Source organism: Fusarium venenatum (genome assembly GCF_020744135.1).
Source record: "Fusarium venenatum strain MPI-CAGE-CH-0201 chromosome Unknown EDB82scaffold_1, whole genome shotgun sequence".
Taxonomy (NCBI): domain Eukaryota; kingdom Fungi; phylum Ascomycota; class Sordariomycetes; order Hypocreales; family Nectriaceae; genus Fusarium; species Fusarium venenatum.
The window spans coordinates 9,978,590-10,000,000 of NW_027072129.1; the positions used below are offsets into that span (position 1 = coordinate 9,978,590).

General features: G+C 48.9%; 8 protein-coding genes across 8 annotated transcripts in view; 5 read left to right on the top strand and 3 right to left on the bottom strand.

The window, feature by feature from the left end:
• The first annotated feature begins 4,576 nt into the window (after positions 1 to 4,576).
• EDB82DRAFT_572839 (DNA polymerase phi-domain-containing protein) lies at positions 4,577 to 7,881 on the top strand. Its single transcript, XM_025736020.2, has 2 exons — positions 4,577 to 5,703; positions 5,755 to 7,881. The coding sequence occupies exons 1-2, from the start codon at positions 4,632 to 4,634 to the stop codon at positions 7,764 to 7,766; spliced, it is 3,084 nt and encodes a 1,027-aa protein (XP_025587946.1). The 5' UTR covers positions 4,577 to 4,631; the 3' UTR covers positions 7,767 to 7,881.
• A 327-nt stretch (positions 7,882 to 8,208) lies between these two features.
• On the bottom strand, positions 8,209 to 9,247 carry EDB82DRAFT_472724 (nucleophile aminohydrolase; the record flags this gene model as incomplete). The annotated part of the gene is made up of 3 exons (XM_025736009.1): positions 8,209 to 8,871; positions 8,926 to 9,150; positions 9,245 to 9,247. 3 exons carry the CDS (start codon positions 9,245 to 9,247, stop codon positions 8,209 to 8,211), a joined length of 891 nt encoding a protein of 296 aa, XP_025587945.1.
• A 1,824-nt stretch (positions 9,248 to 11,071) lies between these two features.
• EDB82DRAFT_105350 (uncharacterized protein) lies at positions 11,072 to 12,468 on the top strand. Its single transcript, XM_025735998.2, has 2 exons — positions 11,072 to 11,306; positions 11,370 to 12,468. Exon 2 carries the CDS (start codon positions 11,389 to 11,391, stop codon positions 12,166 to 12,168), a length of 780 nt encoding a protein of 259 aa, XP_025587944.1. The 5' UTR covers positions 11,072 to 11,306; positions 11,370 to 11,388; the 3' UTR covers positions 12,169 to 12,468.
• A 300-nt stretch (positions 12,469 to 12,768) lies between these two features.
• EDB82DRAFT_544072 (uncharacterized protein) lies at positions 12,769 to 14,081 on the bottom strand (the record flags this gene model as incomplete). Its single annotated transcript, XM_065609394.1, has 2 exons — positions 12,769 to 13,836; positions 13,890 to 14,081. The coding sequence occupies 2 exons, from the start codon at positions 14,079 to 14,081 to the stop codon at positions 12,769 to 12,771; spliced, it is 1,260 nt and encodes a 419-aa protein (XP_065465933.1).
• Positions 14,082 to 14,499: 418 nt separating this feature from the next.
• Positions 14,500 to 16,342, top strand: EDB82DRAFT_492370 (cytochrome C1 family-domain-containing protein). Its single transcript, XM_025735976.2, has 4 exons — positions 14,500 to 14,690; positions 14,840 to 14,997; positions 15,128 to 15,190; positions 15,247 to 16,342. The coding sequence occupies exons 1-4, from the start codon at positions 14,616 to 14,618 to the stop codon at positions 15,917 to 15,919; spliced, it is 969 nt and encodes a 322-aa protein (XP_025587942.1). The 5' UTR covers positions 14,500 to 14,615; the 3' UTR covers positions 15,920 to 16,342.
• Positions 16,343 to 16,710: 368 nt separating this feature from the next.
• Positions 16,711 to 17,960, top strand: EDB82DRAFT_492371 (uncharacterized protein). The gene has a single exon (XM_025735965.2). It carries the CDS (start codon positions 16,947 to 16,949, stop codon positions 17,640 to 17,642), a length of 696 nt encoding a protein of 231 aa, XP_025587941.2. The 5' UTR covers positions 16,711 to 16,946; the 3' UTR covers positions 17,643 to 17,960.
• Positions 17,961 to 19,761, bottom strand: EDB82DRAFT_492373 (P-loop containing nucleoside triphosphate hydrolase protein). The gene is made up of 4 exons (XM_025735954.2): positions 19,559 to 19,761; positions 19,412 to 19,503; positions 19,241 to 19,355; positions 17,961 to 19,193 (listed from the first exon to the last, which is right to left on the bottom strand). Exons 1-4 carry the CDS (start codon positions 19,559 to 19,561, stop codon positions 18,081 to 18,083), a joined length of 1,323 nt encoding a protein of 440 aa, XP_025587940.1. The 5' UTR covers positions 19,562 to 19,761; the 3' UTR covers positions 17,961 to 18,080.
• Positions 19,762 to 19,932: 171 nt separating this feature from the next.
• EDB82DRAFT_492376 (chaperonin Cpn60/TCP-1 family) overlaps positions 19,933 to 21,411 on the top strand; it is a 2,110-nt gene continuing 631 nt past the window's right edge. Inside the window, exons 1-4 of the mRNA XM_025735943.2 lie at positions 19,933 to 20,097; positions 20,153 to 20,204; positions 20,258 to 20,913; positions 20,964 to 21,411. The exon at positions 20,964 to 21,411 is cut by the window's right edge and continues 631 nt beyond it. Of these exons, the coding sequence (XP_025587939.1) occupies positions 20,035 to 20,097; positions 20,153 to 20,204; positions 20,258 to 20,913; positions 20,964 to 21,411 (1,219 nt within the window). The 5' untranslated portion in view covers positions 19,933 to 20,034. The remainder of the gene's footprint in view (positions 20,098 to 20,152; positions 20,205 to 20,257; positions 20,914 to 20,963) is intronic.

Consider the following 21,411-nt stretch of genomic DNA (forward strand, 5'->3'; position numbering starts at 1 on the left):
ATTTGTAGTTATCGCATTCCTTGCAGAGGTTCGTGTCTTCTAAAAGTGGTCAAGTTGTGCGTCACAAACTTTCAATTGAGAAGCTTTTGCCTGACTAGTTAGACGCGACTGCAAAGCAGGCTATGAGTAGAAATTTTCTTATCTATGACCGATTGAACTGTTTACTCTGCTACTATATAGAGTCAAGTGTTGACCATCTCCCCAGAGACGAATTGCAACTACTGCATGCATTGCAGCGTGCATAGCAAGCATAGCATAGAAAGGCGAGAGAGACGTTCCACGCCAAAGAGTGAGCTGCAGCTAACCTCACCTAAGCTACCTGCAGTGCATGCATGGTACATGGTATCTAAAACTAATTTATCAGATACAGCCAATCGCTGGCCTGTATTGGGGTTCTTTGGTTTCCTGGCTCGTCAGCTAATGCGGGATGGACCACGAGTTGAGCTCCACCACGTCACCCCCTCCATCCCTTTAGCCAGGGCCTGAAAATTCCCTGAAGCCCGTCCAGGACCTATTCAGCGCGAAACGTCTTCTGACTGTCGAATGAGGGGTAAACTTTCCATGACAAAATGGCCATGGATGGTGTGATGTGATTGATATAACCATGTGCAGGATTCTTGTTTTAGAATTGACCAGGACAGAGAAACAGCTTTAGCCCACTTGAACCCGTAAAGCTTACCCTGTTCTGTTCTGCTGCGGCGTGGGTTCCCAATTCGTGGGGTAATAAATTGGCACCCGCCTCCCAAAGTAAACAAATCCAACACGTCCTCGCGTCAACCCGTTCTTCTTGTTCAGTGGATCACGAACGCGGCATCACGTGAAGTTTCTTCGCGACAAATTGGTGGGTCTCAGGATAATGGCATTAACGACATGTTGAATTGATATATCAGTGCATCAATATCAAATTCTAATATGTTAATTCGTTGGTCACTAAACATTTATCTTGAACTAATATTGATATTTACTCCAAGCAAATTCAGTAATATCATACGTTACAACCATCATCTTGGTTCAGCTGGTGGGTTATTCTGGAAGACTTCTTTGAACTAAGCAACTTGATGAATGTAACAATGAACGTGCTGTGCATCAAGCATAACATTCATTCTACATACAGTTCCATCAACTTGGCCATTGCTTTCCTTTACTTTTTATACAGAATCCACATGCGAAATGCATGCCCGTTGAACATGTCGTTCGTTATGCGATATCACGTGCTCTCCTTCTCCTTACTTTAACTCTTGTCTTCAACTCCCTACCTACTCTTATTAGCTGACCCACACTGCCGGGATTGTGGAGGGTCCAGAGAGGCTCTAATGAACCAAGTACTGACGGTATGTATCAAATCTACGATCCATCTCTAATTTTTTTCTTTGGTGCTTTCGACGTGTCAGATGAATTAAAAGAAGTAGCTTATTTAATCTTTCTAGACGCCCTCTTTCTCCCTTGATTGGTGTCACTTGGCGACTCTTGATGTAGTTTCTTTTTTCCTTAAACAGTTCAAGCCAACTCTTGTCTCTAATATTCTCTCTTCTCTTCCGGCTTTACCGACTCCTTCTTGCTTTGGCCTGTCCTTGTCGCTTCTGAACCCAGGCTCTCCCCAGCTCCAGTTCCATCCTAGAGGCAAACTGTTGCTCTGGAGATCTACGCTTGAGTAACTAACCGTAGTACGGTGCGGTACGCGCATCGGCCAGTCTTCGCGTCTCTGTCTACTATGACCTCTGCATGTGCCAACATACTCATTTCCCGGGACTGGGTTGTTGGTTACGCTGACTCCCAAGTGAGGCTGTAGAACCTCTTAGACTTTCTAACTTAGACTCAACTCAGACTTAGACATAGCAGCATTATATTATATGTCTTGCTATGACGGTCTACCGCATACCATCACTTCCAAGTATCTGGTCGCCCATTCAAGGTCTATTCAACACGTCACTGATATTAAACAATGTCATCACTTATCTCTCGACTAATTTATGCTCTTAATTGAAATGCGTAGCATGATTGATATCTTAAACAGTCAACATTCCATGTCGCCATGGTCTTCCAACAGAGGCTTGAACAGATCACTGCACAATCTTATACATGTGTCTTTCATTAATGACCTAATCCTGGTGCAATTTGTACATGGCATATGATGCTACTTGACACATGCGCACACCTCTAAATCATCTACACAAATTGTTTCTCCTAGCTTCCTCCTGGGGTCTGTATCTCCCTTCCCTCCCTTGTGAGGCTTGAGCACAAACATGGTCCCTTATGTCGTACCAACGGATGAACACGTCGGATAGTACTACGCACTGAGCTTACAGGTCGCTTTGCCCATCAGCACGGCCATTGCGGAAAGGCGGAAATGAAAGACCACAGTCCAAGCTCCCAGGACTGAATTTGGACTGAGTCTCCAAACCTCAGTCAAGGGAGCCTGACAATGTCTGAATCCTATAGTGTCAACGACAATTACCTATAGTGACTTCTGAGAAATACATGTCATCCGTATACCCCGTGACTCTAATTGTGACCATGGCTATGATCTGCTAGTATAGTCACGAGTTTTTGCTTCTGTGATCTAAAAATGACCAAAGCTCTTTTTTTTCTCTGGTTTCATCTCATGAGCGTGTTCCAGATCTAGGGTAGCTTGGTTTGGGGTAACAAGAAAAAGGATATTCCAGGGTCCAATCGAATCCAAACGTTAGCTTCGTCGCGGATAACGACAAGCGCAAAGATTTTTACAGACGATGTGGGCATCGCAATATGTCTAGTAGGCTTGATCATCAACTATTCGACGCAGCTACTCGCAACGCAGCATAGGCTGTATCCAGTGCGTTGTTGTAGTTAGTAAGAGCTGCTTTACTACCAGCGCAGAGACCGCGTGGATCTTGATGTGTTGTTACTCCTATCTAGGACCCTTGGATGTCTTTGATAGCCTCGTGCTGTGCTAGTAAGCACAAGTACAAGTTGAACGATAATGAATGATCTACAAGCTTCCGTTTCCACAACAACGTCAATTATACATAGTACAGCCATAATAGCATAGGGGTCAAAGTAAAGATTGGATTTCAATGTTTGCTTCGCCTTGTCGTCGGTAGTCATGATCAAATTTAGCTTATTTGACCTGGGGTCTGACAGCTTCCCTAAACGTCCCAGCTGCCTTTTGCCATAAGCGAAACTCTAGCCCGATAAAAGCAAACTCTTGTTCGAAACAACGTCTCGAATCGAACAGGGTTGGATACGCAATAATGGGGATTGGACGAGATCTGACCATCTCACCTTGCGCAATCACAATCACTGTAGTAACTCGCCTCAACTCAGCAACCTGTCATCGAAACTTGCAGGGCCTGGGTTCAGCGGATGTAACATCCATACAAAGTACGTACAACACTTCAGCCTTCAGCGTTCATGCGTCAACTTCCATGCTAGTTTCGTTAATAACCAGGCCTGGTCTGGGTGGCTGGAAAAGCCCCAAGTTAGTGAAGGCGCCGGCGGCAGCGTTGGTGGCTTTCCTTTTTCGCTTCCTTGAGGGTATCGGGTATACTCCATGGCCTTGGCCAGGGCTCCGCAACCAAAGGACCGATCTACGGAAATTATATGTCAAAACTTTTTATCGGGAAAACGTTAAAGCACAGCGGTTGCCTGTGAGATTCATACTATTGGTGACTTTTTGCGATTCACGTACAGCGTCAAAACTCAGGGACACCACGCACATGCCCAAACCCCAACTCCGCAATAGGAGCTCCCATCCTGGTACGGGGTAATAGCATGTAATAGTAACAGAGCCACGAACGACGATACAAGGCGTGGCTTGAAAAAAACTAAAACTGACATTTGATAATTATCACCGGGTACAATTTCTGTTCCACGACATGACAAGACCCTCATAAGGGGTTCGTTGGTTGAGTGATGATACAAGTGCACTGTTCATGACATTTCTTTTGCAACTTGGGTTGTAATTAAGGGGAAGAGAAATGACTGCTATCAATGGACTTGAGATACTCCTGAACGTGGCAAAACTCCTATTGTCAAACAATTGTCAAGTATCATGATGAAACCACCATATCTGCCATCTGCTGCATCATCCGTTATTTTTTGTGTATATCATATTCCTAGTCTAATTGATCTGAATCTCCAGCCCGTTGGTATGAATATTTCTTAGATGCTACGTGCCAATATTGTGCTATTTAACCAGAGTGAAACATCAACATTGAAGTAGAGGCTAGCTTGACTTGTCAATTCCTTGTTATCCCGATTGTGTCGTTCACGAAATCCTTTGAGTCGTTGTCATACAGCCTGGCATAGGGTAGTCTAAGATGTTCAAACTTTGGGAATGCCTTGTTGGTTCTTTAGTGAGCTTATAGGCCAGCTTTTAGACACACAAAAGTTGAGAACAACCTTAGTAATAGCCTCTAGCTTTAAAATACGCCTACAATGATCTATCTCTACTTTACAAGGAATTATTCTTCTCTTGGATCCTACGATATACAACTACGTCAGTTGGTGGGGTTCAGTAACTTTTTGGCGGTGACAGTTGGCAGAATCTCATAATCCCAGTAATTTTTCTGCAAGAGGTAGGCATCGCGAAAAAGATCGATGAACCAAGCAAATTTGCGCCTCCATCATTCACAACTCCCACACAACTAAAAATGGGCAGCAAAAGAAAGCGCGGTGCCAAAGAGGGCGCCAACGGCCTACAGAACCCTCAAAAGCGTACAAAGAACGAAGCCGATCCGTCAACGAATGGCGCTAGCAAGAAGAACAAGACCAAGTCCAAGACCGCGAGCTCGACCAAGACCAAGCCGACCCTCGTCAAGGCCCTCTTCGTGGAGTCACCAATTGGCGAAGATCGCAAGAGAGAGGCTGAGCTCTATGAGCTGCTAGGCAGCGAAGACCCCGATGATCGCATTGAGGCAGCCGATTGCATTGTTGCCAGTTTGTTGGGCACTGATGGAGAGGGCGTTTCTAGTGCCATTCTGCGACGGCATCTGGATCGCCGCCTGTTCCGTGGACTCGCAAGTGGTCGAAATGCCTCCAGACTCGGTTTTAGCTTAGTATTGACAGAGATTCTGGGGCAATTGTTTGGAGAGAAAGCGCTCGCCGAATCGAATTACCCGGACCTCGACTTCGACACCGTCCTCGAGATCTTGAACGAGAAGATTCAGGTCATTGGAAATATCCCCGGACAGGAGGAACGAGACCACTTCTTTGGTCAGGTTTTCGGTCTTATGGCTTTCGCCCAAGCTGGAATTCTTTTCCACGACATCTCGAGATGGAATACAGTTCTGGAACTTCTTCTGAAGCTTGCGACCAAGAAAGTCTGGCTTCGCTCTCAGTGTGGCTGGGTCATCGTTCAAGCTATCGAACAGATGAACAAGAAGCAGGCCGAAGCCACTCTGGAGAAGATTGCAGAAGCGAGCCTGGCCAAGACCCCCGAAGGTGTGGCTGTCTGGCTCGTTACTCTCTCCCGGTTCCCTGACCTTAAGGTGAAGCCTTGGTACGATCCTCTTTCCAAGAAGTCCTTCGGCGACCTTGCTGCAGTTCTTCGAGAAAGCTTCCAGGACTTTTCCAAGGACCAGCCCGAGCGTGGACAGAAGAACAAGCAGGCAAGCTGGACCGCTCAGTTACACTATGTTTGGGATATTCTTCTGGCCCACTACGTCAAGGAAGGAGAGTCCAAGGCCGAAGAGTTCCAACAGTTCTGGGCTCGTGTAGTGGATGGTGAGTTTGGACGTCATTTTTTTATTAACACCAGCAGCTAACATGTACAAGACTCCCTATTTGCCAAAAGCGCCACCGAGGGCCAGAAGTTCAAGGGATTCATGGTATTCCAAAAAATGTTGGAAGCACTCGTCGGCCTCCCCAACCATCTTGAGGGCCTGTTCAGCAAGAACCTTGCCCTTTGCCTCATGAACCAAGCTGCCAAGGAAGATCGATACCTGCATCGAGCAGCGATTAAGGCCCTCAAGTCTATTGAGTCAACAATTTCAACACATCCCTCGACACTTCTACCTATTCTGAACAGTCTGCTCGGCCAGAATGGCGCCTATAACTTCGACCAACGAACCAACACCAAGACGATCGATCATATCCTGCAGAACGTATCCGAGGAGACTGGCAAAGAGGTCATCAGTATTATCCAGAAGCCTATTAGTACCATCGACCAGCAAGAGACAGCACAAGCTACATCCACCCTCAGAGTTTACGTCGACTACCTATCAAAAACCCTCAATGCCTCGGCTTCAACTACGTCTGGAAAGATCCAACAAAAGGTCTTCTCCGCTGCCCTGCAAGAACTTTCCCAGCTTGCATACTCTCAGCCTAAGAATATTCCAGCAGACTCTCTGACAGAGGGTGTTCGCGAGCTTTGCCGAACTCGCCTCGAGTCTTCATTTGCCAAGGTCAGCCGAAGAACCGAAGACTACGGTACGCTATGCCTTGCCGTGTCTGCTATCGACCCCGACTCGGTGGCAATGTCCGAGGAGATTAGCGAGGCCGTCCGGAACGCTATGTCAAGAATGCAGAAGCTGCTTAAGCGTAAGGCGGCAGATGGCAACGAGAAGAGTCTTTTCCAGGCTCTGGCAATGCTGCATGCTGTGTCCGTCTTCCAACTGTACAACGAGGATCCCGATGCTATGGAAGTTCTCAACGATCTTGCTCAGTACTCAGACCGTCTCAAGAAGGGCAAGTCTGCTGAGAGTGAGGCTGGTACATCAGAGTTTCTCGTCGAGATTCTGCTATCATTTGTCGCACGACCCTCATCTCTTATGCGTCAAGTTTCCCAGCAAGTGTTCGATGCCTTCACACCACAAATCTCAGCCGGTGGCCTGGAGCTCCTGACTACACCCCTCTCATCCAACGAAAGCACCAAGGGTCAAAAGGAGTTGTTCAACACTGGGGAGGATGAGATGGAAGTTGACGAGGACGAGGAGGACGAAGAGGGAACAGACGCGGATGAAGAAGATAACTCGGATATTGAGATTGACTCGGATGTTGAGTTCATTGATATCAACGAGGTGAATGATGAAAGCGGAGACGAAGATGAAGACGAGGATGAGGGTGAAGATGAGGATAAGAACGATGGCGAGTTTGACAAGCCGGAAGAGTTGGACAACGCCCTTGAGAAGCTTCTCAATAGCCACCGCCTAGACAAGGACGTAGAGGCTGAGTCTTCGGAATCAGAGGGTGACATGTCCGACTCTGAAATGTTCGCCATCGACGAGCAGCTTGCCGCAGCCATCAAGCCTCGTATCCAGGACCGAACAAACGACTCCAAGAAGCAGAAGAAGGAGGCCAAGCAGTCCGTTGTTAACTTCAAGCACCGCATCCTTGATCTCCTCGACATCTACGTTCGCAACGAGCCTCTCAGCCCTCTAGCCTTCCCCCTCCTACCGCCCCTCCTTAGTCTGATGCGCACCACCAGCACGAAGCCTCTTGCTTCCCGCGCATGCGACATCATCCTCAACTACCAAAAGGCTTTGAAGAAGGCTCGCAGCAACCGCGAGAAGATCGAGATTCCCGATAGAGATGGTCTGCTAGGCGTATTGTTCGAGATCCATGAAGCTGTCGGGCAGGACAACGCACACGCATATGCAAAGGCCTGCAGTGCGGCAAGTCTCATCGTTGTGTCAGCACTGTTCGCTGCCGACAAGGACAATATCAAAGATGTGATCGGCGTGTACGCCAAAACATGGGAGACTTGGGTGCTTCGCGAAACTAAGCCTCAGTCGTCTTTCTTCCTTGACTGGTACAACTGGTCTCAAAACACAGCCTCCCAGGCTTAATATATGTGAATAGATAATGCCAATGACATATGAGTCGATGGAGAAGCAAACCCATAGACAGTTTCTTTTGAGTTGAATATAAAAATAGAACAATGTATCTGAACCTGTCTACAATTTGGAGCTTAATAACTTTCCTGACATATCAGCAGCAATCAACTGCAGCATTATGTCACAGGGTTCGAGGTGAATTGATGTGTAGACATCATGTTACTAATATAATTAATCGACTGGCCTTTGTTACAAAGTACAGGAAATTTCTGGACCTGTTGGACCTGCAGACTTTCCCTCCTTTCTGATAAACACACTCGCGTATAGACAGCACGTTTGAGCTTCAGGCATCCCGCAAGTAGTTCGGAAGCCTGCAGATGAACCATTAAATTCTATGAATTCGTCATCATGATAGTACAAGTGCCTTAATTTTTGTTCTTGACACAATCGCTCTCTAATCCTCCATCTTGTCGTCGTCCTTAGCGTCCTCATCATCATCGTCATCGTCGTCGTCGTCATCCTCATCCTCGGCCTTTGCTAATCGCTCAGCCTCTTCCCGCAGCTCCTTTGGCACCTCGACATGCCGTCCCTTGGTAGGACCATCAGGTCCGCTGATCCAGGTCATCTCGAGCTCAAAGTCCTTGTCCTTGTTGTCCTTCTGCGCAATGTAGATGATGCGCGCCGCCTGCTTCACAGCATCCTCTAGAGACATGTTGCCGGCGGGCAAGTCGAGCTTCTCGAGCTCAGCCTTGGCGACCTGTCGGCCCTTGCCTGTGGCCGCTCCGTAGTAACCCCAGTACATTCCGCTGGGCTCGATCATGTAAAGGAAGGGTCCACCGTGCTTGCCCATAACCTTGCCGCCAGCTCCAACCTTGGGTCCTGATCCCACCTCGCCATCGACTGGGGTATCCTCGGGGGTGTCGTAGCCGCCCAGGATGGCGGTGATGCCGAATGGCCGAACTGATCCGTACATGGTGTAGGCTTGGAGGTAGCCACCCATGCGGCTGGCAAGATTGGATGTGGGAATGGGGGTCTTGAAGTTCTGTCGCCAGCTCTGGGCCTCGTCACGGGCTCGGTCGACGAAGTGACGTCCATCGGGAACCATACCAGATGATACCTGATAAGATTAGTAAGAGCTGAGCGTAGGAGTTGTAGAAGGTCAAGGACATACAGCACCGACGTGGCTATCGACTGTAGCAATGCGCTTGTTGGCACCAGGTTTTAGGAGCTTGGATGAGACGACCTTTTCAATAGCTAGGACGACACCGTCCTTAGCTCGAATGCCGATCGAAGTACCGCCGCTCTCTACTGCCTTGACTGCATATTCGACCTGGAAGTTTCGTCCATCAGGGGAGAAGATGGAGTTGAGCAAATCGTAACCCGTGCCTATCGACGTCTATATAAAGAGACAAGCTAGGTCAGCACTTGAAGCTATGCCTTGATGACGACAAGCATGCTTGCTTAGTCGAGTGTGTAATTAATTAGCTTACCATGATGAATGATTTATCTGTTCAGTTTGATAGAGTGTAATTCGGCAGTGGGAAGGGATCGGGCGGGAATTGGTAACGAGGAGAGGGGAGCTGTGTTGTCGGGATGTTTGCGATGGCGTTGGCTTGGAGCTTCCTTCACCTAGGCAGCCTGGAGCTGCGTGTTGCAGTTGACCAAGCGGTACGCTGCAAGGCTGGGGGTATTGATGCCTGAGGTGTTAAGATATGAGCTGCCACAGATCGAGCGCCACACCAGAGCACAGCCTCGGCAGATGTGGTAGAGGACGAGGACGGACGGGAGTGGCTGTGGAAGGATCCATTAGCTCCCTCCCAAGTGATTGATCTGCTTGCTCCCCTGCAGGAGAAGTTTAGGGACTTGAATGTCTAGAACTGCACATCCCTGGAGAGTTTAGCCTCAAGTCTCGGTATTGAACCGATGGAATGCCATGTGTTTTGGGTGGTGTTGACAGTTTCAGCTTAAGTTTTGTCATATATTTTTCTTATTCGGTTATGCTATGACGGCGTCCACGAATTATTTGCTTTCTGTGAATATTCAAAAGGTCATAAAACGCAAAATGAAACTGAAATGGACCTAACGTTAGCATCAAGACCCAACTCTAGAGCACGTCGTTCAGTTCGCATGCCTCTCTCGTTAGGCGGCAGGTAATAAAAGTTCACCTACTTATTGTTGAATCTTGAGGAGCCACTAACTAACCACTTGCTGTGTAGGCTTTTGCTGGCTAGCGGTTAGTTTGAAGCCTGATGAGAGAGTATCAATGGATGGCACCTAGAGTTTCCCTGATTTGCCTGGAACCACGATTATAGATTGAGACAAATAGAACAGCACAGTTCACATAAAATGAACCACGTCAAAGCAGATGATTCGGAAACGGAACGCAAATGCAGCAGAAACAACCATGTCAGCGTTGAACTAAAGCATAGCAGAGCAATTAGTGTGTGACGGTCGCCGTGTGGCACAGGCTTATTGGGTCACGCCAGGTCAATAAGACATGGGTTAAAGCTGTTGGAATTAGAATCCTTTTGCGTGAAGACGTGAATGAGGCGAGTGAATATGATTCATGCTTTCTTGATATGGAAGAGATGTACTAGGTATGATATGAAGAGTTTTGCAAGAGACGAAGATCAAAACGAAAGATAATGTATAAAATTGTTGAGATGGTGTACTGTAGAAATTGATGCTGTCATAAGGGTCATCATGTGCCTCTGTCAGTCGGTTCCAAAGTGTCTTTACTGCGTCATGACCTGGAAAGGTGCCTGAATTCACTGGGAATGCCACTGTCATTGTCTCTGCCGGTTCTGCAGTGTCCCACGTTTCATCCATCCGCCACTTATCCATTGCCCCTCCATCATTTTTTTGGTAGCAACATCCCCCCGCGATTCACTTCAAGATATTTTTGAATCTTCACGTCAACAGCAGAGCCTTTTGTCTTTTTTGATTTCATTCGAACAAATACAAAGAAGCCTTTCTATCCCTTATCCAGCCTCAAATTTCTCTAAATCACCGCATAAACTGCCTCACAAAAGATCGTCTCAGGCGTGCTCATCTCCCCACTAACGTTAACCATATCACCCCGTGCACTCCCTGCAACCCGACCCAACGATCCACCGCCCTTAGACAAACCCCTCCAAGCCCGTCAAGGCCTAACCCAAGGGTCCTTTGAGCAAAGAACAAGAGACGAACTCCCTTTTAAATATTCCTCTTCTCCTCCGAAAGACTCGTCGAGTTTTCTTTGACTACTACTTTCCATAAGCTTAGCTTAGCTGCCAAATATAAAAAAAGAAAGAACAAGAACATCTTCCTTTGTCCGCTTGCGCATGATCCCGAGTCACCTCCGTACAACGATATATCGCTCCCTTCCGCCACCCCAACCAGGTATTGCATCAGACACATCGACCTGATATTCACAGGAAACCCCAAAGAATCTCCTGGAGTTTGATTCTGCTGCTTCTGTGCTCTGATATTTCCATCTACAACAACAAATTACTGTGCCCCTCTCTCCTGACTACTGCTACGTCGACACTCCCTTTTAACTCAACCATCTTGGTACCTATCATATCCCCCCCCCCCCGACTAAAAATTGCGCGACAAAGGCTAACAAACCTCTAGATACCAAAGAGAACCAGCCATGACATTCTCTCAGCAAGACATGCACTCACAAGATGAGCTTGCTGCTCTCCTGGCTCGCAACTTGACCTTTAACCCGATTCCCGAGCCTGCACCTGTGCCTCAGGAGGCACCTAAAGCAGAATTTGCTGAGCCTATCATATACACCTCCGTTCATTACACACACTCTGCCCATATTGCACAAGCGGCTCAGCACCAGGAAATTCCTCGTCGATCTTCGGAGCCACCCCAGACTCAAGCACCAAGTGTCGAAGCCATCCTGATGCACCATGGCGTCAACCCAGCTACACTTACTCCTTCACAACTCCAGCTTTTCAAGGTCGCTGAGCCTGCCCAGCAAGAGCGACTCATCGAGCTTTGGAATATCTGCCCCCCTGGAAACGGCGGCGATATCCCTGCTCTTGCATGGAGCAGCACTACTGTTGAGAACGAGGAGCAACTAGCCCGCATCCGCTACGATAGATTGTCTCAGCAACACCAAGTTATGAGCTTGGACGGTACACAAGTCCAAACAAATGATGGTAGATGGGTCAGCCAGCAAGAACCTGAGATGGAGCCATACATGGCCTCTGGCTACGAAGAGCTTATGCGAAGAGAGCGAGAGCGAGAGGCTCGGGACTCTCAGCCCAGAAGCACCTATGGACTCTACTCTCAAGCTACCGACCCGGTTTACATGGGTCCCGACTATGCTCGTGAGCAACAGCTGCTGGCGATGGCATCCCAATATGGCGCCTGTCAGGGGTTCCGAGCACCTGAGATGGACACGATGGATGTCATGTAAATGGTCAACACTTTTACTATGCTGAGAAACAGAACAGCACTGCTTTTTAATCCAAGTCACCCAAGTCAGGAGACGAAGACTGGGGTTAGCCATTCGGGCGATGTATGAGCTGCACGCGCTTCTACGCGCAGGAAGGCAATGAGAGACGAAGGCATGAACGACCAGATGATGTATGGAATTTACTACTTATTTGTATGGTCATTAGGATGGATGAGATTATCACAAGAAACTCGCTTTTAAGTTAAGGGAAGCGGATCAGATGGCGTTAGAGGAACTTTAGCTTTCAATTGGCAAACTATTTTACTCCCTACTCTGCTCCAAACAATTGGACCTTTCCAATCGTTGACAGGCCTCATTACTCATGGCACGCATTATACAAAATTTGACCTCACTGAAGCGTCTCATTCTATATATCTAAAACACACATACGCCTTTTCTTCAATTGCTGAACCTTGACATCTGGTTTCTCAATCCGTAGTCTACTTTGTTTTATATCCGGCTCAATCAGTTCATCCAGGTTGTTGTAAAGGGGGTATCAAATTTCCATTTAAGCCTTGTGAAGTGAATTGTCATCATCGTGCAGTTCATGTATATCCATGTCTAGATCTCAGTCTTCGCCAGCTTCTTTGCCAACTCATCCACCTCCTTGTCCTTGACAGGGATGACAGGCTCCTCCTGAGCCTCCTCGGCCTCCTTGACCAGTTTCTCAGCACGCTCCTCGGGCTCGACATCCTCCTCCTCTTCGTCCTCCTCTTCCTCGGCGTCGCTGTCAGGCTCCTCAAGCTCGTCGAGCTCGTCAACACCCCAGTCATCTTCGTTAACGATATCGCCAGCGAACTTCTCCTTGCGCTCTTCGAGGAGCTCCTGGAGGGCGATGATTGACTCATCGTCCTCAGTGAGGATGTTGCCGTTGATCTCGATGCGCTTCAGGGCGGGCAAACCGTCCTTGACAGCAGTGGCGAAAGCCTTAATACCCTTGGCAGGGATTTCGTTATATTGTAGTCGCAGGATCTCGAGCTTGTTGTTCTTGCCCTTAGCTAGAGCGTTGGCTACGAGAATACCACCCTTGGGTCCCAGCAAAGAGTCACCAACGCCGAGCTCTTGAATAGAAGCCCAGTTAGAAACGACCTTAGACAAGGCTCTGGCGCCAGTGACGGTAAAGGTATTATCTTGCAAGTCGAGAACCTTGAGCTCAGAAGCGTGGCTGAGACCCTCAGTCAGAAGGTGAGAGACACCCTCCTGTCGGATACCGTTCTGAACCATCTTGATCGTCTTGATCTTGTTGTGCAGGCTGTAAGCCTTTGCCCAGGCTGTCATACTTCCGTTCTCCAATCGGTTGCGACCGCAAATAACAGTCTCAAGATCGGGAACCTCCTTTCCTTCCTTTCGGGCGGCCTCCTTCTTGCCGTGAAGCTCGGACAGGGCATCGGCGATAAGAATACCAGCATGAGGACCCATGCCGTTGTTGTTCAGGTACAGGTGCTGAAGAGGAACGTGTGCGGAAAGGAATGCCACGAGAGGCGCTTGGACGTTTAAGCCGAATGCGTTGTCGTTGAGGTTGACAGTGTTGAGCTTAGGGAGGTTGAGGACGGAGGTCAGGAGGGAGGAGATAGCGTCGGGGATTTCGCTCAGAAGTCGGCCGGTGAAGATGTCGGCAAAGTTGGCGATCTGGAATAAGGTGTGAGCTGACTGACGACATGTTTGAAAAGAAATATACATACACGAATGTTCTTCTTTGTCGCGAGAACCTCACCCAGGCGCTGACAGGCGCCAACACCTAGGGTGTTGCCCAAAATGCGAACCTCCTCGACATCTTGAGATCGAAGAGGGGCAATGTGAGCCTCGATATCCTCAGCAGTGTCGAGCTTGAGACCCTTTCCCTCGAGGGAAAACACCTTGTTGGAGGAAGCCATTCTATAAGAAAGAGAGAGGAAGGAGCGAATCGCTATGAAGGAAAGAGGAAAACTGTTTTATTTCCAAACCCAAAGAAAAAAAGTTGAAGTTTGATGCGAAAGAATGTTGAAGTTTGGTGTGAATATGAATTCAGTCCAAGGTGGGGGTGGGGCAGCAAACAGAATTAGGCAGTAAATGAATAACCCGATTTGGTTTGAGTAGAGGCCCCTGGTTGGTATTTTTTGCAATTTCCCATCACTATGGGTCATGCAGATTGTCGAACCCGACTTTAACCCGGGTGTCGGAAAAATTTGGAAGGCTCACCAGCGGAAGTCACCTGGCCGTTCAGCCGAGTAAGGCCAGAGTGCAAGAGCACGTGACTCCGATCCGATCCGCATCCAATCAGCGGCGGCTTATTGGAACGCTCGATAGGATTTTGTCTTATGCTGCTAATGATCTCTGCTTGAGCCCTTTTGTCCTCCGACTCCGAGAACGACGTCCCCATCTCGCCGCCTCACATTCGATCGCAGCAGTGACGGTCTAGCTCGCCCATAATGTTTGCTAGGTCGTGTTTGCGCTCGACGCGCACCCTCAATGGCCTTCGCAACGGCCCTTCCGCTATCGCCAAGGTATGGCACGATTCTACCACCTCTGCCAACGAGCTTCCCGTTTGCCGAGATATCATCATCACGAACCTCGACACGCCGCAACCACGCCAATCGCATTACAATTCGCCTCAATTGTCTGTACAAGATTGCTGACTGTCTTTTCTTTGCAGCGTGCCGCTTCCTCAAGCGCCAACGCCGCCGGTGATGCCACTGCCACTCGACTGAACCTGGCCGCCGCCGCCTCGACCACTCTCGCCCTCGGCTCCATGGCCTGGTACTACCATCTTTATGGACCTGTGGCTTTTGCCATGACTCCCGCTGAGGAGGGGTACGTTATGCCCCTGGTTATTGATTGCTGTGTTTCTATGTTGTCACTATTTGGATGATGAGGCATAAATCCAGCATATCGATGATTCGCACGGTCATTGCATCACCAGTCACTAACAATATCAATATAGTCTTCACCCTACCAAGTACCCTTGGGTCCACAACCAGATGTTCAAGACCTTCGACCACCAGGCGTAAGATGCCACCGATCTTGCTTGACACACCATGCCGAATTACTGACACTCTGTAGTCTCCGCCGTGGTTTCCAGGTCTACCAGGAGGTCTGCCAGTCCTGCCACTCCCTTAGCCGAGTCCCCTACCGAACTCTCGTCGGTTCCATCTTGACCGTTGACGAGGCCAAGGCCCTTGCCGAGGAGAACGAGTACCCCGGTGAGCCTGATGAGCAGGGCGAGATCCAGATGCGTCCCGGAAAGCTGGCCGACTACATGCTTCCCCCTTACAAGAACGAGGAGGCTGCCCGATTTGCCAACAACGGTGCCCTGCCCCCGGATCTGTCTCTCATCATCAAGGCCCGTCACGGTGGCTGTGACTACATCTTCAGCTTGCTCACTGGTTACCCCGAGGAGGCTCCCGCTGGTGTTCAGGTCGCCCCCGGCATGAATTTCAACCCTTACTTCCCCGGTACCGGTATCGCCATGGCTCGTGTCCTTTACGATGGTCTCGTCGAGTATGAGGATGGAACTCCCGCCACCACCTCTCAGATGGCCAAGGACGTCGTCGAGTTCCTCAACTGGGCTGCCGAGCCTGAGATGGACGACCGAAAGCGAATGGGCATGAAGGTTCTGGTTGTCTCTGCCTCCCTGTGGGCTGTCAGTGTCTGGGTCAAGCGATACAAGTGGGCCTGGCTCAAGTCCCGAAAGATCGCCTACGACCCTCCCAAGGAGGTCAAGGTCCGCCGTTAAACAGGCAAGATCTCAAAATCTCATATGTATACTAGTCGCCCCCTAGAGCAGCTCCTTTGTCGGCGGTGGCGGGTATAAAAGAAGTTTGGTTGTGGAATGGAATGAAGTTTGGAAGTGGATGTTAGAGTGTAAATCAGATGAATCGTTCAATACCTTCTTATTCGACAGTACTTATGCTGGAAGTCTCGCGGGGGGAATTGGTAAAATATGTGAACCTCGACGTACCAGATGGACGTATATAATGATTTGCTGCAGCATCCTTGGAATCACTCGAGTCTCCTTTGTTGACTTGATATTGGTTCAATGAGATCACAGTAGAGGTCTTCCTATTCTTTTCTATGCTAAATTATGATCAAGTCTCAGATAGTCTGTATTAAACAAGAGAAAGTAATGGATGAACAACATGCCACGATATGTACAACACAGTGGTTAGGGAAAGCCTATAGTAATATTGTCTTGGGCAATTTAATCTTTAGATCTATGAAACCCCGCCTCTTAAAGAAGGAATTCATGATAGTACATCACATATGCAATATATCTACTACGGTCATGGTGGAGTAAGATGATCCCTTTCCAGACAGAAAAAAGTTGTCTTTTGGCTAAGTGTATCCAGCTGTATGCGATTGCATTATTCGTCCACGATCAAATGTTCACGATACAATTCAGGGTGTGGCAATGCTTGATTCCAGTAGAGACTCCCTAAGCCGGCCCGTCCATGCCCCCACCACTTTTATTGGCAGATATGTACTCAGCTAGCGCCACAATATGAACGTCCACCTGCCGAAGCAGGAACCACTTTTCTCGAGGTTGTAGCGGCAGGTGTCTGCCTTGGTGACCAGTAACCGTCCCTCAACCACTCTCCTTCAATTCTGTTCAGCTCTCTATTTACTCCTCTCACCTCCTTGCTTTCAACCTCGGGTCATTTCATACGCCATTCTGCCATTTCAGTACAAATAACTCCTACCACCAATAATTTCGCTCCCTAAGTCTCTTACCCTCATAATAAGTCTGTTTTGCCGCGCCGTGCATGTTCAAACGCAGCACTGGCAGAAAGCACCTCACAATGCCCTTCGTCGGAGAAGACAACCACTCAGGACGCAAGCGAAGATACAGCGATGATGATGACGAGCGGCCATTATACTCGACATATCCCTCGGGAGACTCCATGGATATTTACTATCGCAAACAACGGCCAGAACTTCCACTCCGAAAGGTTCTTCCTATGACAAAGAAACCCCGTCTGATCAACGACGATATTCTTGATGCGGACGATATAAGCACTTCTCCCCGAAATTGGCGTTTATCGCAGCCCAAGACGCTACAAGTTCAGCCCGTCACTAAGAACCGGGTCACAAACGTTCTTGCTCCATGCCACATCTGCCACCGCAGACCGACCAAAAAAACACACCTCGACTCTTTTGCTGACTGCCAAGGCTGTGGGGAGCGTACTTGCTTTGTATGCCTTCGCGAATGTCACGGATGGAATATGGATGGGGGTTCTGGAGTTTCGGAGCAAGAAATGCTTTCAAGGTCTTTCCACATGGATGATGTGGACGATGAACCACAACACAATGCCACTGCAAAGGACGGGCAACAACAATCGAACCAAGGATGGAAGGCTGTTGGGCATCAGGCTGTGGTATGCAGCCGCTGCTGTATTGAACGAGGCACAGAAGGAGACGTAACATGCTTGGGCTGCTTCTCTCGGATGGAAGGTTCATGATTTGGAACAAGTACGACATACATGGCGTTTGTTACGGATAATGATTATTTGTCAGGCGTGCGCTGGGCGCGTATCTTCGTTGCCATACAGGAGGCTTAAGCCGAGGATATTGATTTTGAATGGGAAAAACCGGACGGCATGGAATTACTGGCATGGCATTGTTAGATGATGGATGGAGGGTAATGAATGGTGTTTCGGACAAAAGGCCTTGAAGGCCTCCCTTTTTGACGTATTTGGGTTTTATTATAGCGTTAGGTAGACTTGATTGAGATCATAGCAATTCGAACACTACGACTTGTAGTAACATTGTATAACAGTTCATTCAGGGGAAGTGTCTTCAGAAGCAATTTAATTCATTGTGACGTTCAAGTTCCGCCATCTAATTGCCCTCTAATCATACACCGCATTAAATTACACCTCTCGCTATGGTGAACATATCTAGTTGTACTGCATGTACGTCGCTGTAGAGTTGAACTTGAGGTTGCCCTTAATAACCTTGTCTACCGCGCTGAGGAAATCCTTCTCCGAGGCAACCTTTCTCCTGGCGCGGATGGCATACATACCGGCTTCAGTGCACACACTGCGCAGCTCAGCACCTGTTGCGTTGGGGCAAAGACGTGAGATGAGCTCCCATCGGATGTCTCGCTCAACAGACATGGACTTTGCGTGGATGCGGAGAATGTTGGCACGGCCTTCGAGATCAGGCAATGAGAACTCGATCTTTCGATCGATACGTCCAGGTCGCATCAGGGCAGGATCCAATGTCGAGGGTCTGTTGGTCGCGAACATGACCTTGATGTTTCCTCGGGCGTCGAAACCGTCAAGCTGGGTAATTAGCTCAAGCATAGTACGTTGAACTTCATTGTCTCCGCCAGCACCGTCGTCAAATCGGGCACCACCAATGGCATCGATTTCATCAAAGAAGATAATGCAAGCCTTCTTTGTCCGAGCCATCTCGAACAATTCTCTGACCATCCTGGCACCCTCACCGACGTACTTCTGGACCAACTCACTACCAATAACTCGGATAAAGGTAGCGTCTGTTCGGTTGGCAACAGCTCGTGCACAAAGAGTCTTTCCGGTTCCTGGAGGGCCGTAGAGCAGGGCACCCTTGGGAGGGTCGATACCAAGGTTCACAAAACGCTCGGGGGACAGCAGGGGCATCTCCACGACTTCTCTCAGCTTTTCGACCTGCTCCTTGCAACCACCAACATCGCCGTAGGTGACGTCAGGCTTCTCTTCCACGGTCATCATCGTTACACTCGCGTCGATCTTGGGCGGCAGCGGAAGCATGATCTGGTACTTGTTCCTATCGACACCGACCCGCATGCCCTCCTCGATATCCGTGGGGCTGACCCGTTCTCCAAGCTGTACGACAAACTTTGCGATCTGTTTGACGTTGATGACATACTTGCTCTTGGACTCATCGCCCTTCTCGTCGGCGATAATCTTCGTACAGCGAGCTACTTGAAAGGGCTGCTCTTCGGACATTCGTTGGCGATCGGCAGCGATATCCCATAGATGCGGTGGCGCAAGTCCTGTGTCGGATTCCTATCAAGATTAATATGGCATACTGATTTAAGCGTGATGGATCCAACCTTGACTCCAATCTTCTCATCGACGCTTTGTTGTTTCTCCTTAATTTGCTTTTCAAGCTTCTTGATAGACGTTCCATAAGGCGCCGCACCGTAGGTCTTGAGGACCTGGATATCCCTGGTAGCAAGTTAGTTGACCAGTCGCATTACTATTGTAGATAAAGCGGTTCGTACTCATCTGTTAGAGGTGTGATCTTCTTCTCTTCTACCTCATCGTCGGCAAAAGTCTTCTGGTACTTCTCCCAGTTTGAGCCGGTTGCGGAAGGCTGGGGCAGGTGTTAGTATGGTACACAGTCGAGCTTCCATGGCACGCCAACTGACCATGATGAAATCCGCAAGTCTCCTATCGTCTAAAACTTCTGCAAGTATAAGATTTGTTGATATCTGGGAGTGTGGGCGATGACGAGATATCTATGTGGGAGAATGAGAGTCGAATTGTCGATGCTGGAGCCGTAGTTGTTTGGAGTTGGAGGTGTCACCGAAGGCCTTCCGTAATCTGTGAGTTGCCTTGAGCGAGCTTGGAGCACGGACCCACGCAATTGGTAGTGGCTGCTGGCAGAGGCAACGCAGCACTAGACCCTCTAACCTTTAGAAGGCTAGCTCAAGGAACCCCTCGGAGCTGGATGATCTGTACCCCCGATCCAAAATTTCTAAGTTGACAATTGTATGGCGGAGTAGGGCAGCCTAGGGGAGGTGGGACATCTCCAAGAAGTTCAGCCGTGTTTCCTTCAAAGCCCCGCCATCAACATCACTTCTTTACTTTGAGGATTCAAGCGACCGTTAATTTATTCTCAAAAATGTCTGCACCGGCCGTGGCTTCTGCATCTGCAGCAGGTGCTTCCAGCAATGCTACTTTTCGTGTATGGACAGCTTGAATCAAGCTCTTGAGCTTCACCCCGCTAACTGTATGGATAGGATAAGGAGAAGCCCATGGCGGTGCGCTCCTCCAACATCGTCGCTGCCCGAGGTATGGCGCTTTCGATCCAACAACAAACTTCAACTAGGCTAACGATTACATAGCCGTCGCCGATGCCGTCAGAACTTCCCTCGGTCCTCGAGGTATGGATAAAATGATTCGAGGTGGAAAGGGCGAAACTATCATCACCAACGATGGAAACACTATGCTGAAGAGCATGGCTGTCATGCATCCCACGGCAAAGATGCTTGTCAACCTTTCCGGTGCTCAGGATGTCGAGGCTGGTGACGGAACAACCTCTGTCGTCGTCATTTGTGGCAGTCTGCTCGGTGCTGCTGACCGACTCCTCTCCAAGGGTATTCACCCTTCCGTTATTTCGGAGTCGTTCCAAAGAGCTGCCGCCGCTGCCGTCGAGGTTCTTCACGATATGTCCCTTCCTATCACCCTTAGCGACACTTCTTCGCTTCTTCAAGCCGCCAACACATCTCTGTCATCCAAGATTGTGTCACAATATTCGAACCTGCTCGGACCCATGGCGGTGAACTCGGTCACAAAGACTATCGACCTGAAGACTGCCGACAACGTTGATCTTAAGAACATCCGAATTGTCAAGCGAGTTGGTGGAACGATCGAGGATAGTGAGCTTGTCGACGGTTTGGTCCTTACTCAGCCTGCCCTCAAGAACGCTGGTGGTCCTGCTCGTATGGAGAAGGCTCGAATTGGTCTCATCCAGTTCCAGCTGAGCCCTCCCAAGCCTGATGTAAGTTTTATTACACCAGCCAGCTATAAACTTTTACTTACAACCTACAGATGGAGAACACCATTCAGGTCAATGACTACCGACAGATGGACAAGATCGTCAAGGAGGAGCGATTATACCTTCTCAACATGGCCAAGAAGATTAAGAAGGCCAAGTGTAACGTCCTGTTTATCCAAAAGTCTATCCTACGAGATGCCGTCAACGACCTATCGCTACACTTCTTGGCCAAGCTTGGCATCCTCGCAGTTAAGGATATTGAGCGTGATGAGGTTGAGTTCATCTGCAAGTCTACTGGCTGCAAGCCCATTGCCGACATTGACTCTTTCACCGAGGATAAGCTGGGATATGCTGATTTGGTTGAGGAGGTCCAGTCTTCTGGATCGCGCATGATCAAGGTTACCGGTACCAAGTCTGTCGGCAAGACTGTCTCCGTCGTTGTTCGAGGTGCCAACTCTTTGATTCTGGAGGAGGCTGAGCGAAGTCTGCACGATGCTCTCT